The sequence below is a fragment of the Natrix helvetica genome (genome assembly GCF_964273705.1).
Source record: "Natrix helvetica genome assembly, chromosome: 1".
Classification (NCBI taxonomy): domain Eukaryota; kingdom Metazoa; phylum Chordata; class Lepidosauria; order Squamata; family Natricidae; genus Natrix; species Natrix helvetica.
Window position 1 is genome coordinate 48,303,257 of NC_138548.1, and position 16,338 is coordinate 48,319,594.

The 16,338-nt window shown below is 36.7% G+C and overlaps 1 protein-coding gene across 5 annotated transcripts in view; it reads left to right on the top strand.

The window, feature by feature from the left end:
• The window catches only part of FOXN3 (forkhead box N3), a 184,692-nt gene that overhangs the window by 146,584 nt on the left and 21,770 nt on the right, over positions 1-16,338 (top strand). For 3 of the 5 annotated variants that reach the window (XM_081936931.1, XM_081936930.1, XM_081936932.1), the window contains exon 5: positions 8,237-8,302. The exons of 1 other annotated variant lie outside the window; for it this stretch is intronic. In XM_081936931.1, coding sequence (XP_081793057.1) covers positions 8,237-8,302 — 66 coding nt within the window. The remainder of the gene's footprint in view (positions 1-8,236; positions 8,303-16,338) is intronic. One more of the 5 variants, XM_081936933.1, reaches the window with a different exon arrangement.

A 16,338-nucleotide genomic window follows, 5' to 3' on the forward strand; every position in this document is an offset into this window, starting at 1 on the left:
GCATTCTGTTGGCATTAGGAAGAGAAGTCTACAAGAAAAACTTCTATCCTTATTGAATTTCTGCTTCATTGGGGTTTTTTTCCAATTTAATTTTCTAACCTCAGTTTTTTCAAGCGGAAAGATTTGAGGGGGAACGAGGATCAGGGGCATTTTGTCTGCACTTTACAACATTCCTGTTCTCCTGGGATGGACAATTTTCTGGTTGCATTTAACTTTTTTTTGGGGGGGGGGGTTAGCCTAACTATGCCTTTCTTAACTTTTTTCATCTTTTGATCTTAACTGTTATGCTATATTTTCCACATGCTTGCCATCTATTGAAATTTGATTATGCAGTCAGAGGAAAACAGTGGTCCACAAGAAAGTATTAAGACCATACATGGCGTTTAATTATTGCCCTCATGAAAAATCACTTCGTAAATTTCTTGGGTGTAGCTGTCCAGAATAATGGAAGTAGTTTAACAGAAAACTATTTCACATAAAATTACCTGAAGAAGCAGCTATGTTATAATGCCTAGAAATATCCCCGATGATCTGATCTCTACTTTTTGATCTAAAGTATGCTGTTGTTTGAAAGGAGAAAAAAAAAACTGAATTATCACATTCAGAATTAAAGTTGTTTGAAATAAATAATCCAGAGTTATTTTTTATACTAGATTTTTCTACCCCCTACTGGACATATAGAAAAGCAAGACAGTTGTGTTTTCCAGAATAGCAATTATCTTCTTCTGTTAGATAAAGTAATTTTAAGTGTTTGCAATGTTTTTAGAGCCTTAAAAGAGTCACCAGGAATAGTGGAACATTTCTTTGCACTGAAGCTTCCTTAATGCATTTTATTTGCCGCCAGATGATAGTTAAAGATTAGCATTCATGTAAGAGAGAATTAGAGAGTAAAATTCTCATTCTATTTTTATATTACTTCAGGTAAATTTTATTTAAAGGTTTTGGTAATAAACAAGTCTGGTTTCTTTTTTATTGTTTATATCACCTAAAATGAAGAAGAATGTAAATTGCATTTTAATTTAGTGTTTTTCTTCTTGCCCCAAAAGGCTATTTGTCAGATTTAGATTTTTTTATTGTTTTAATTAATGAGTATGTCTATGCAATGTGTATTTGTATGTTCTTCTGTTCTAGATCTTACCTTAAATCTATAGAGAAATTACTGACACTGTAAATTTTGGAGATGGGCATGTGGGAAATTAAGAGTTGCACTAGAAAACTACAGAAGAAGAACGCTTTCTCATCCGGCTTTATAAAAATATTTATGAAAAATTTACTAGCTCTGGTGAATAATCTACCCTGTTTCCCCAAAAATAAGACCTCCCTGAATAATAAGCCCAATCGTACCTTTGAGTGCATGCGCTAAAATAAACCCTCCCCCCAAAATAAGCCCTCCCTAAAAATACTGCAACACAGCAGAAGCCATGAGGTGATCACACTCGCCGTCTCCTGCACCTCAGAAATAATAAGACTCCGCAAAAATAAGGCCAAGCACTTATTTCAGGGATCAAAAGAAAATAGGACCCTATGTTGTTTTGGGGAAAACATGGTACTACTAGAACTGAAACTAATGTTGTTCAAGCAAATTACAAACAAATTTATAGTATCTCTAAGATGAATTGGATTACCATTGTCTAAAAGGGTTTTCCATATACATTTTTAAAATCCCTTCTTGTAGACAGAAGGTTTGAATTGGTTTGATAACCATTAATGTTTTAGGACAATTTTTTCCTGGTTCAAATAATTTTTGGAACAAAGTATGTGTAGGAAGGAAATATTGGAAAAGTCTACATCAAAATTCATCTTACAGATGCATGAGTATCTTGGTTAATTTTATGAGATGATTGTTTTCTAATCTGCTTCAGAGGATTAAAAAACAATTATTCCAACCCAATAACATTGTTTCGTGGAGAATACTAAAACTTCTAAAAATATGCATATGCGTAAGTCCATACCTAATATCTCAGCTTCAGTAGCTAAACAGCCATATGATAGAAAGAATTTGAAGTGCTCCATTTATAAATGGGCTTTAATCTCCATGTGTATCTATTAGACTATGTATTTCATCCTATTGTTATTTATTGAGAACTTTATATTTCACAGGATTAAAAACTGAAGAGTTAATTGACCTGCCTGCACAGAAAGCTATTAGGAAATATTGTAGCTTTAAAAATAGTATTAATAAAATATTTAAAAGTTTGGTGCTCTCTGATTCAATCTCAAGAAGGACTTTTTAGGAATACAACATTATAAATTTTAATCGCTCAGCAGCGTTTGATATTCATGGAGTGTGATGGCTCAGTGCTTAAAGATGCTGGGCTTGACAGATGGAAAGCTGACAGCCCAGGTTCAACACCTGGTGAGCTCCCTTTACTTGCTCCAGCCCATCTGGCAGTTTGAAAGCATGCAAATGCAAGTAGATAAATAGGTATCACTTTGTGGGAAGATAACAGCATTCCATGCTCCTTGGCCTATAGCAGTGATGGCGAACCTATGGCACGCATGCCACAGGTGGCACACAGAGCCATTTATCAGAGCACACGAGGCGCTGCCCTGTCAGCTGGCCAACGCGCATACGCGCGCTGGTCAGCTGAGTTCACCCTTTTTTAAAGCCATTTTTCGCCCTCCCCAGGCTCCAGGGGCTTTATAGGAGCCTGGGGAGGTGAAAAGAGCCTTCCCTGTCCTCCTGGAGGCCCTCTGGAGGCTTCATGAGCTTTCCTGAAGCCTCCGGAGTGCAAAAAACCGGCCCTACGGGCAAACCGGATATTCAGGAACGGACTTCCTGTTTGCTTGGAGGGTTGTTTTGACTGCCCTGGAGGCTTCAGGGAAGCCTCTTGAAGGTCGCTGAAGCCTCCTGATGGTCCCTGAAGCCTTCAGAACACTTAAAACGACCATCCGAGCAAACCGGAAGTGACTTCCGGTTTGCTCGGAGGGTCATTTTGACTGCTTCGGAGGCTTCAGGGAAGCCTCCTGAAGGTCCCTGAAGCCTCCAGGGCGGCTTCCGAGGGTGTGTGGGGGAGGCTGTTTTCACCCTCCCCATGCTCCTATAAAGCCTCTGGAGCCTGAGAAGGGCGAGAAAAGCATGCAAAAATTGGGGGGTCTCGCCTGTAGTGCGAGACCCCCCAATTTTTGCATGCTTTTCTCGCCCTTCTCAGGCTCCAGAGGCTTTATAGGAGCATGGGGAGTGCACGCATGTGCACTGGGGGAGTCGTGCACTGCATTATGGGTGCAGCACGCCTGCACACGACCCCCCTGCACTCCCCCCACTTATGGCATGCGAGCCAAAAAAGGTTCACCATCGCTGGCCTATAGTCATGCCGGCCACATGACCACAAAAGTATCTTCTGACAACAGTGGCTCCCTTGGCTAAGAAACCAAGATGAGCACTTGCCCTCAAGAGTCAGACATGACTGGAAAGGAGAAACCTTTACTTTTACCTTTATTTGATATTATTAGAGAAGGGAGTGATCAAACAGAGAAGCTTCCTTCATGCATTTGATGAAATATCGTACAAGTGGTTCCCATTTAATGATCACTTATTTAGTGACTGTTTGGCTATATGACAGTACTGAATGATTGGTAGTTATAACTGGTTCTCGTACTTAAAAGCTGTTCAAGATTCCTGTAGTTGCAATTTGCAGTCTTCCCTGCCAGTTTCCAACAGACAAAGTCAATAGGAAAGCTGAAAGGAAGTCAGAACAGGTGATCCTTGCTTAATGACTACAGCCGGGACTGCCTAAATTGCCATTGACTTAATGAGTGTGGCACTTAACAACAGAGTTTTTAGTTCCAATTAGCATCGTTAAACTAAAACTACCTGTATAAATTTAATGTAGCAATATTTTTATTGTCTAAAATATTGTCTAAAACTTAAGAAAAGTTTGCCACCACCATTACCTTTGAAAGCCACAAATCATGGCAGTGAAGTGATGTAACAAGCTAGAACCAAAACATTTTGTGTATGAGAGTTATGTGTGGATGTCATTTGGATTATATTTGATTTCAAAGTTCAGGAAATTATGAATTCTTAAATTGCTGGGAGTTGGGCAGCAGATACCCCGTTTCCCTGAAAATAAGACCTCCCCGGATAATAAGGCCAATTGGGCTTTTGAGCGCATGTGCTAAAATAAGCCCTCCCCTGAAAATAATCCTTCCCTGAAAATATTGCAACACAGCAGCAGCCATGAGGTGACCATGCTTGCCGCCTTCTACACCTCAAAAATAAAAAAGACCTCCCTGAAAATAAGCATTCTTATAATCTTTATAGCTATCCTAACTATTCCTTGTGGATTACAGAGAAAGGTGATTTAATTAATACCCTTGAGTGAATTTATGTAAAGATAAGATTTGAACTAGGGACTTCCTGCTCAATCCCTGAGCAATTATATTATTGATTTTAAAATACTTGGCAAGTGTTTTTAATTAAATCATTTTCAGGAACCTTTTAATTATATCCTAGATGTTCTGAATATGTTTGCTGTAATCATGCACCACAATTGAGTTTGAATACTTCTTGTTTTCTTAAATTAATTTTTCAAAAAGATAAGTGTCTTGGAGGATTCTGCCCTGTATTCAGGTAATCTTTTTTAACGTCAATATCCAAGCAGCCACCTCAAGGTGTAACCATCCATTCATTACTAGGGGATTATATTGAGTTGAGATATCATGTGACTACACCAATTTATGATGGCAATCTCAGCTCTTCCCTTAGCGGCATTAACTGAGATTTGTGGATTGTTAAGCAAATACCCACCCTAATCCAAGCCAGTCCAGGCTTGGCCCCTTCCAGCCCCATGCCTAAGTATGATAAGGGATTGGCTCCAACACCTGCTATCTGCCTGTTCCCTCCAGCAAGCATTCTCTCACCCAGTTGCCTTCTTTCCCCAGCTCAGCAACACCAAGGATTCACCCATCAGTCTTCTCTCCTCAGCCCCACATGGCTCTCCAGCCCAGCCAGCATTTGTTCACCCAGCTGCCTTCTCTCCAGTTCCATGCACCAACCTTTTACCACCTTCTCTAGTGAATGTTTCCTACTTTCCTACCTTTCTTCCTCATTTCCCAAAGTAGCGCTGCTTTTGGAAAGCTTCACTGTCTTTGGAACTCTTTGTTCCAAAAGCAGCATAGCTTTCTGAAAACAGCACAGCCTTTGGAAAACTGTTGTCATCCAAAGGTGCTCTGTAGAAGCGATAGTGAACTGGAGTGGACCTTGGTAATAAGAGGAGCCACTGAATGGTTAACTCCTCAGAACTCAACTCCAGATCAAGAAAAAGACTAGGATCATTCACAGGTTTGCTCCATATAAAGTCTGCCCACAAAGAGATCATGAAATGGATCCCAGAGTCACCTTTAAGAGGGAGATGGGTGGTTTCTAAATATAAATAAAAATTTAAAAAATAGTGATCTCTAGCTTGTTTGAGAGCTCTGGGGACTGAGAGAAAATCACCCAGGCCTATGTATTGTTGAGAAAGAACTTTTATGAAAGTCATTCTAGAAGCATTAATACTGTCTCATTTGGACCTGAGAGTTGCTTTTCAAGAAAGGATTGATAGCTTTTAAATTTGGTGTCTTCCCAGCAAAGTAGCTTGTTTTATATACTTCTTGTCATCTAGTTGGTATTGTGCTGCAAGTCATAGAACTTTTTTTGCTCTTGGAAGCAACAACAACTAAAAAGAATACTATCTTTTCTTGTTTGGGGTATCTTGTTTCCTGACATCTTGTACATTTTAAGATTTTTATCTTTAAAGGTTTGATTTTGCAACAATACCCATTAATAATTCAGCATATAATTGGAAAGTACTTTGCAGGAAAAATATATACTATCAAGTTTAAAAAATATTATGCACCTGACTTTATTTGTATGGCTGATATATCAAACAACCTAATTTCAGTCAGTGATTCAGTAAAAACAGTTTGAATTTCAATTCTATCTTGGAAACAAGTAAAAGATATCTATCTTTACACACTTCAGGTTTGTTGGGGTTATATCTTTCAATCAGCAGTGACATTTTGATTGGCAACACTTGGGGATTGTTCTTTTATATCTATAAATATATTCAGAAACATGTAGCATTGCAGTCAGAGCTGTATAGGTGTGTGTGTGTTTGTGTGTGTGTGTTGAAACAGACAGACAGACAGACCTGCATACACACATACATAGTATAAATAAATATTATCACTTAATTATGTTCTTATTCAGAGCTGCAGCCAGCAGACCAAACATGCCTTATTTTGGAATGAAATAAATTATTCCTCTTCTCTCCCCCCCCCCTTTCAGTTTTTTGTGATATGTTTCCATCTAGAACAATTTATTTTTGAAGTTCTGTTAGCCTCAGGGAATTTCCCAAGCATATGAATACTTTCCCCCTAGTTTCTCAGCAGCCTTGCCTTGACTCAATTTCTGTTAGCACAGGGCATGAGTTTACTGTTTAAAAAGGCATAATCTATAAATGAGGGTAACATGACCCTCAGAGAAATGCAACCATAAAAGGTAACATGTGTGGAGGAGGGGGGGTCTCTCTCTGGGAAAGAAAAGGAGGAAAGTAACCATTACAGCCTCTTACATTGTACCTCCCAGCAGATTGCAGGGTTTTATACTTGATTATATTATTGCCCTTGAAATTGAACTGCATTTATAACATATGTGAAATATGTATTTTTAACACTAAAGTGTAATTTTCCAACATAATATCCAAAATAAAGTGCCAAGAAGTTATTAACCGCAAATTGAATTTTGTGGTATGTAATTTAGTTTCAGTAGTGACAAGTATTTTTCTCTTTTTCTCTCCCCCCACCTCAAGAAAGAAAGGAAAGAAAGAAAGAAAGAAACCCATTAGTCATTCAGTTTAGCAGCACAGAGGCAGCAGTCAACAAGGGTGTTGCATTCTGTGTCTGCTTCAATTGCACACTTCATTTATTTGAACATGGCATAGGCGGCTTTCTCTGTCATGCAGCATCACTACACTATTAGTGAGTTTCGCCCCAGGGCAGCTGGGACGCTTTGCTGGGGCAGATGTTCTTTTCAGCTTATTCACTGGCTGTTCTTGGTTGTTTACTGTTGTCATGACAACGTCTATTTCCATAGCAGCCATGTGGCCTCCTCTCAAAGACTAAGGAATATAGTTATAAAAGAATCATATTTTGCTCTGTGTCTCTTACTTACCATCTGTCAACTAACTGCATGTGATGGATTCAAAAACTGATTAAGGATAATGGCAAGCCCTCAGTGATAATTTATTAGAAGTAAAACTGGGCCTTATGCAAATGTCTTTGTTGCCTTCAGGGGCGGCTCTGCTTTTTTATATACATATTTTTGAGCTCTGTATGCTGATTTTTCCTTTATTAACCCTTACTGGTGGGAAGTGGGGCAGGAAGTCTCCAAATTTATATGCAAAGAGGTAAAGCCTCTTTTCAAGTGAAGATCAACCTCTAGTGTATTCAGAAACACATTAGTCCAGGTTTTGACAATAGTATCATGTATACAATTGTGTAAACTATTTGGCTCATACTCCACCTTTATCACCCACCTCTAATATATATGGCTTGATAAGACAGCAATCAATTTAACCTTTGTTCACTAATGAATTGCAGTACAACATAGTACAACTCTTTTAACTTGCATCCAGACAAAAGCTAGGTGGTTGGAGGTGAACGAATGGTTGGAGATGAATGTTAAATGAAAGGTGGTTAATGATGCACTTAGACTTTCTAACACAATTAGCTAATTAATATGATACAGTCTATATCATGTCTCGCAAACCTTAATATATATATTCATATATAATACCAAAAAGGGGAAAAAAATGACCTAGCACAGTGTGCAAAGCAGACCAGTGTTATTGGAGAAAGGAGTCAGACTGGATCCCAATTATTTTTTAAAAAAAACCTTTACCTGCATATTTGAGAGGATTAAGACACGTTGCAGAGAGTCTCCTGGCAAGTGAAAGTCTTTTTAAAAACCAGCTTTAAGATGCCCTAGGATACTGTGTGGATGTGAAAGCAGTAAAACCTGACCAAATAGAGATCTCTGCAAAAATTGAAAGAAACTGTAGCATAGTTGATAAGCTGAATTGTGATAGTATGCCCGTTTGTTTTATATATTAGGACTTTTCTCTGGTTTTGTTGTTGTTGTTGTTGATTTAATCTTTTAAAATCTTTTAGCAATTCAATTCATTCTGTCAAGTCATGGGGTTGGGAATTGGCCCATTTGTAAAGTAATGTATTTATTGGTTGATTTTTCCAGATCCTGACATTGATGCTGCCACTGCCATGATGCTTTTGAATACTCCCCCTGAGATACAAGCAGGTTGTGAGTAGATATTTCTATAGCCTATAGCACCATAGATATGTAACCCTAACTCTATTTCATTAGTACATAGCATATTAGGTTTAAAAATAAAACTAGTTGGAGAAATCAGATTTCTTAGCTAGACCCTTACTAACTCTCTTACATAGTATTATCTGGGTAGATGTTCAGATGGATAAGTTTCTTTGAATACTGAACTGTCACAGTTGCATATATCTCATTCACAGAAATAATGATCTATATATGCAACTGTAATTCATATAATAATAGCATGATAACCATTTTTCTTCTTTAGAGCAGATAAGAGTTGTAGAGCCAACAAAAATGCTTTGGTTTTGATTTGAATTTATTTGTGGGGATGTCTTTACAAGCATCAGGTGTTTTAGAGATCAAAACTTGAAGAAGAAATAAATAAAAATATATGTAGTCTACCGGAGTTACATTTGAATTAATCAGTTTTTAAAAAATAGAAAGGTGGATTTATCATAAGGAGAGTTAAACAGACTTTAAAAAAAACAAGAGAAGCTCTAGTTTCCTAATCTAGTTATTTACTCTCATACTGGAATGTATTTTACATAGAGAAGGCTTCTTATCAGCTTAGAATTTCATTTTTACCCATTTTTAATACTTAGTACTATTCTTAAAATACAGAGTCAGTTTGGTGAAGGATTAAAGATTTTAGTCACAGAACCAGATGGCTGACTTAGGCCATTCCTTCCCTCTGGACCTTGGAAGAAGGCAATGGCTAACCACTTTCAAAACTGCTCTCTAGAAAATCTAATTAATTTATCCCTGCAATCTAACTTGAAATTAAAAACAAAACATACAAAAAGCAAAACCTCAAAATGCATATATGAAAGAGAGATTGTGTGTGTGTATGTTTGTGTGTGTATGTAGAAACTTTGTGGTTCATTATCTACCACAGTGCTTCATAGTTATTTTGTGGGCAATTATGAAGTTGTTACCAGAACACTTTAAAAATATATTACTAATTTCCATCATGGCAATTAGTAATCTCACGGTATTAAATTGGAAGTATATCCATTGACATGGGAACAAGGCATTTTATAATAGGTGGCCAACTGAAATAGTACCGTATTTTTCGCCCTATAAGACGCTCCGGAATATAAGACACACCCAATTTTAAAGGAGGAAAATCTAGAAAAAAAGGATTCTGAACCAAATACTGTAGTAAAATATTTTATATCAACTGTATAAAGTTAACAGCAGTTTAAGAACAATTTTATGTCAACCATGTAACATATTAAGAACTATCTTTACTCTCATTAACAGTCAGTAAAGTCAGTAAACAGTGAAAGTAACAAAAATAAGGCTGTAATGTTTTTATTCGAACCCCAAGAATTCCTCTTCTTCGCTGCTTTACCTGCCGCTTCTCGGGCGGTTCCAGGCGGCAGAGATCGTAGTAATAGCATTTTACTGCAATCTCTCAAAATGCTATTTGACTATAGAAATACTCAATCACATTCATGTTTATGGAAAAACAAGATACACACTTTTTATTTGACATGGCAAATATGGGACAATGCTCACTGCTGACATAGTTGTGAAGACAACTATGTGAGCAGTGAGGATTGTCCCATATGAGTGAAGTTATGGTTTGGGAACTTCTGCTATGCATTGAAACTTTGGAAACTTCTTACAGCATCAGGAAGGTGATTTTTAGGGAAATAGGTAAGAGTCACTGAATAATTTAAAAAGACTGAAACATTCATTAGGTCCTGAGAAACAAGGTACCGTAATATTTAGAAGAGACCCAAGGAAGCTGTTACTTGATTCACTGGAGCGTAAGAGGGAAGAAAGTTAAAACTTAAAGCAGGCTTGCAAGACTCTGATATTATAACATAGTTACAGACTTCCTATGGAGTCTGTTTCCTGATCTTTTCCACTGTGAAGAGCTGACAACATAGAAGCAACACAGAATGAATCCATCATAGAGCTGAACAGAGTTTAGAGTCCATATTAAGTCCCATCAAATTTGACTAAAGTGCACCTTAATTTGGTTGTCTGGGCTGTATCCAAAACTCATCATATGTCATCTTCCAGGTAGCCTTAGCAGCCAGGAGGGACATGGATCTAAAACCAAGGTAGCTGAATATAAAGTCATGAGAATACATCCTTAGACCTGATTATTTGGAACATTCTTGGTGGTTGCCTCACAGTCTCCAGATGCCTTTAACCACTACACCAAATTGATTGACAGCTAAGCAGGACCCAGTGCCTTCCATAGCTGCTCTGTTTATACAGTTTTGTTTGTGGCTGTTTCCTTCCTTCCTTCCTTCCTTCCTTCCTTCCTTCCTTCCTTCCTTCCTTCCTTTCTCTCTTTCTTTCCTCTGCTGAGGTGCGATCCGAAGGATTTCTTGCGGAACGGAATCATAGTGCTCGGTTCGCGCGTCTCTGCTTGGATTGGGAGGAGAATGAAATATCCCTGCTCTCCATGTAGCTAGAATATCTATAACTCATCAAGTAATTATCCAACTGATACAGAACGTTATACAACAGATATACATTAGCTGCTTGAACAGGGATTTAAATTTCACTGAAGTGCTCTGTTTAAGTTTATCAAAAGGACTACATTTATATTTTTCAACATTTTAAACAGAAACACAATATGGTATTCCATAGAAATCAATAAATAATCATCAGTTGTTTATTAAAGTTTCTTGGTAATGACTAGTATAAAAGACACTGTCTTCATCAAACTTATATTTCCCTATATAGAGACTTGATTTCTCTCAGTTTGTAGACTGACCCCAATAAGCTCTGCATATAATCAAACAGTAGAATGGATTAATGTATGGAGGGATCAGGATTCCATGCTGCTGTATAATTGTTTCCTTTATTGCATGTGATAAGGTATTCTATATTCTTTGAGTTGGAGCAGTTTGGGAACATACATTTTGGGTTTGAATGGACTAAGTATTATAAGGTTCATGTTCCAAAGATTGCCTTTGGCTTTTCCAATCTATATGATTGTAATTGACTTATTGGTTTCTATGGAGAAACATTTTCACTTCCTTATATCTTCCCATATATTACCTATTGATGTTTCCATGTTTAAGAATATTCTGCATCTAAATCAGCTGTTGAGACAGATTATGAATGCATGCAATCTCATAGAGGGAATTCTGAAGATACGGGTATATGATGTGAGTTAGACCACATTTTAGGTAGGCGCATACCCAATTCTATATTTATTTATTTTTTACTTATATTGGCTGATGTTCATATGAAGCCATTGTATTTCATAGTGTCTTATATCTAAATGAAATTCAGGGGGAGTAAAATTCCTGTAGCCTAAAATCAGGCCATTGTTCTACTATTTTTATTGGGCCAGACTTTATTGTGAGACAGTCCAAGCACCAGTCCAACATAAGAGTTCTACTGAAGTTTCCCCTCTTCTATTTTTTTTATTTAATTTGATAGTAAGGCCAGTAAATCTGTAAAATAGGGACATATTAAAAATGGAAAATCTCTGTACTTTTACCACACTTTTTAACATTAGTGACTAGAATTATTTAATATGAACATGGCATTCTCTATTGTTAATATAATGATCAATAGTTAACAAAAACTAAAATATGAAGTGTGACATCATTAAAAAGGCCTTAATTTTACATAAGAGCTCTTCATTGTCTAATGACAGGGTGGAAAAGATTCTTATGGAAATCTTAACATTTGTATAGATCACTGGCACTTCTGTCCCCAAAATCAGTGATAGTAAGGAAAAGCTTTCACTCTGATATTCTTTAAAGTGAATATATAAAGTATATTCTCTATTGGACTTTTGATTTGCCCATTAATAATGTTTGCAAGGATAGATATGAGCATGCATGTATGTTAAATAAAATATATTCTAAAGTTGTGCCATAATAGTCAAATAAAGATTTTAAGGTTTTTCTGACCTCTTTTTAAAGTAAAGTTTAAATTATTGCTTAGTACAGATTACATCTCTGTTGCTTTTATAAAATAATGGATTCAGAAGGTAAAGGTAAAAGAAGAACCTCTTTCAACCATCATGGTTAATTCTGCTGTGGGATTCCTAGTGAGTAGAAAAATGCAAAATCAAAGTGTGGAATACCTAAGTTTGCAAAGCTTATCCAAAACTTTAAATGTGTTCTGAATGCATACTGTAAGTTAGTCCATTTGAGGTACCTTGAGTCAAAAGTTTTTGCCCTATGGTGTACTGTTTCATTTAGTTAAAGGTTACAGGAATTAGAGTTTTGAGGTAGGTAGGCAAGACAGAGAGACAAGACAGACTTGCTACATGCAGAATAACGCAAACAACTGAAATAGGATTCTGGTTCAATAGAGCCACAACTATGCGTGTTGGTGAGAAAGATAATAAGTGATAGTACAGATGGAACTGACTGCCAAGGAATAAAAAGAAGTTAGCAAATACAAATAAGATGGGGTTCCTGCTTAAATTGATTTAGGAAGCTGTCTGGCATATTCCTCTGGGCACCTCTCAGATGCCAATATAGTCCTGTGTTTCCTCACCAGAGGGATTCCTTCTGCCTAAAAAAAGCATAGTAGATTTATAGGTAAGACTTAAATTCCACATTTTTGAAAAGTATTGTACTAGGAAGCAAAGCCACAGACTTTTCCAAACCCATGTCTTTCCAGATATTTTGCTCTACAATTCCCCTTTTACTTGATTTTGTGGTATGCCACTTGAGGTTATTTTCTCTTTCATTTCTGCCCTATGAAAAATGATAAAGTAATAATTCTCAGGGAAATATAATGACCCAAAATGAGACAAAATCAAGTTCTTTTTAAAGTAAGATTAGTCAACCTGGAGATTTTCGGATGATTCAGGTTTCAGTTTCCATTCACCTTAACCAGCTTTCCAATAGAAGTGAACTGTAGAAGTTAGGAGAAGACGTGACATTGTCTAGCCCCAATCTAAAATTGCTTCAGTGTAATTACAAAATAGACTTCTATTAGCTCATATGAAGAAATTGTTATGTTAAATTGAGTCATCTAGTCTGTTCCCAACATTTGTAAGCTTTTACATATATCTTTTAAGCAACTGTCATGAAAGGAATAGAGTAAGTTAAATGTGTGAGAGAACCGCTACTATTGGGAGTGGTAAAAGTGTTTGCTAGACTGTTCTCTGGCTTTGTATTTGTGGACAGTGGTAGTAATTTTCAGTGAAATTATTGTTTCCATAGAAACAGGATGTTTATGCTACTTGCTCTTTTATCCACTGTGGGGAGCTGCTGTCTCATGTTTGATATATGCCAAGTATTAAATGATATGTAAATCTCTGCTAAAATACAAAATACATTTTTGTTTGTTTATTTTAAAGTTAACCATATTTATGCAAAATTAATGCAAGATACTATTAAAAGCGTTTATAAATTCAGATCAAATAACCTCATTTGCAAACAAATATGAAATATACTGTAGATAGATGGTATAAATATCCAGACATGCTACTGATGCAAAGCTTCTTGGGATTGCAGATCACATTGTAAGTTAAAACACAGTATTTGAGGAAGATGTATGCTTGTGATGTTAATAACAACAAAAATTAGTAGGGGGGGTATTTTCATTATGGAAGAAAAAATGAATAAATACATTGATCAAGCTTTCCTTCTATCTTTTTTTTTCTATCTCCTGCAAGTAAAAGCCCTGAAACATACTTAGATAAATTTGTATAATTGAAGTACTTGGACTTCAGTAAGGCTTTTGATAAGGTAGACCATAACCTACTACTAGATAAAGTAGAAGAATGTGGGTTAGACAGCATCACCACCAGATGGATTCGTAACTGGCTGACCAACCGCACTCAACATGTAGTTCTCAATGGAACTGCATCTACATGGAGGGAAGTATGCAGTGGAGTACCCCAAGGCTCTGTTTTAGGCCCAGGACTCTTCAACATCTTCATCAATGATTTGGATGAGGGAATAAATGGGGAACTCATCAAATTTGCAGATGACACCAAGCTGGCAGGAATAGCCAACGCTCCAGAAGATAGGCTTAAGATACAGAAGGAACTTGACAAACTTGAACATTGGGCACTATCTAATAAAATGAAATTCAATGGTGAAAAGAGTAAGGCTCTACATTTAGGCAACAAAAATGGAATGCACAGGTACAGTATAGGTGATACCTTGCTCAGTAGTAGTAACTGTGAAAGGGATCTTGGAGTCCTAGTGGACAACCATTTAAATATGAGCCAGCAGTGTGTAGCAGCTGCCAAAAAAGCCAACACAGTCCTAGGCTGCATCAACAGAGGGATCGAATCAAGATCACGTGAAGTGTTAATACCACTTTATAATGCCTTGATAAGGCCACACTTGGAATACTGCATTCAGTTCTGGTCGCCACGATGTAAAAAAGATGTGGAGACTCTAGAAAGAGTGCAGAGAAGAGCAACAAAGATGATTAGGGGACTGGAGACTAAAACATATGAAGAACGGTTGCAGGAACTGGGTATGTTTAGCTTAAGAGAAAGAAGGACTAGGGGAGACATGATAGCATTGTTCCAATATCTCAGGGGTTGCCACAAAGAAGAGGGAGTCAAACTTTTGCAACTTTTTGCTTACAATGTATAATGATGTATACATTCTATAATATGGGTGTAATCACAATAGTAACTTGAATGTTATTATGACAGCTAGTTAGAAATTATAGCCAATTTTTAAAGAAAATACTGTGAGGCTTATTTTTTTCCATGGACATATTGCCACCAAATTAGAGTATCTGCATTGGAAAGTGTATAGCTGAGACTCAAATGTATCCTGTGCAAATAAGTACAGTATTCCTTTGCCTAAAAATTTCCCAATTTCAAAAATTCTGGAAAAGTCATGGTTTCAATTTGCAGGGGATGAGGAGCTCCTACACACCCTTCTGTCCAAAGAGGCATAATAATGTGAATGTGTATATCTATTTATTTTTGTTACAAAATATTTGAAAAAAGCAGGGATTGAGATTGATACAAATGGATAGGATTTGTGTATCCTGCTCTCCATGTAGCTAGAATTCATTAATGGACATTATATATTGTTATTGTGTCTAGTCATTTAAAGTGACTGAAGGAATTAGACTATGGTTGTCCAATCTTTTGACTTCCTTGGGCCACATTGAGTCAAGAGGAATTGTCTTGGGCTGCATATAAAATAAATAATACAGTTAATGTACATAAATAACAACATTTACTTTTTCAATATTTTTATTATCTTGTGGGGCCACATTACTAGCAGTGAAGGGCCACATGTAGCCTATGGACCACGGGATGAGCATTCTTGGGTTAGATTATGATGAAAACCTTGGCATATGGAAACAGAAGAGTACTTTTTCTTTCAAATATCCTATAACAATTTGCATTCTTCATATTAAGCATTATTTCAAATGGGATTTTCGATGAATATATTGGTAGAGTGCCTGGGTTTTTTATATTGTTTCTGTTGTAAGGTTTTGTTATTTTTTATTCTACTAGTTCTGTGGATGGTTTAGTTTACTTACTATAGATAAAAAGGTGTGATGTTGACAATTTACATGAACAGTGAGTTGTGCGTTGCTGCTGCTACTCCATCTGTGTAAATTAGCCTTTTCATAGCCTATAATCTATGAAAAGGTTTCTGCCCCAGGTGAGAATATCTTACTGTTTCAGAAGATATTGATTCTAAAAACAGTATATATAAATGTGATACAAGACATATTATACATTTGAGTGAGGCGAGATTGGGAAGAATTTTTTAGGTAGTCTTTTAACCATAAGGTAGATATTTCAGGAGTTCTGCTACAGTCTTTTTCATTTCAAAATATATAAAAACAATGTCGTCCATTTTAGCAGTCATTGTAAGGGAACTTTGAGTCCAAACCAAAGGCCTGCAAATTGCTGTTTCCTACCTGACCCAATGTACTACTTATCCTCCTATTTAGAAAGGAAATGAAGTAATGTACAATGAGTTAATACTCATTGGAGTAGCCTTTATCTCTGATAAAGCTCTTGCTTTTATGTATTAAATGACAATTGGGAGTTAACACTGTTTGGAAAAGGGGAAAAC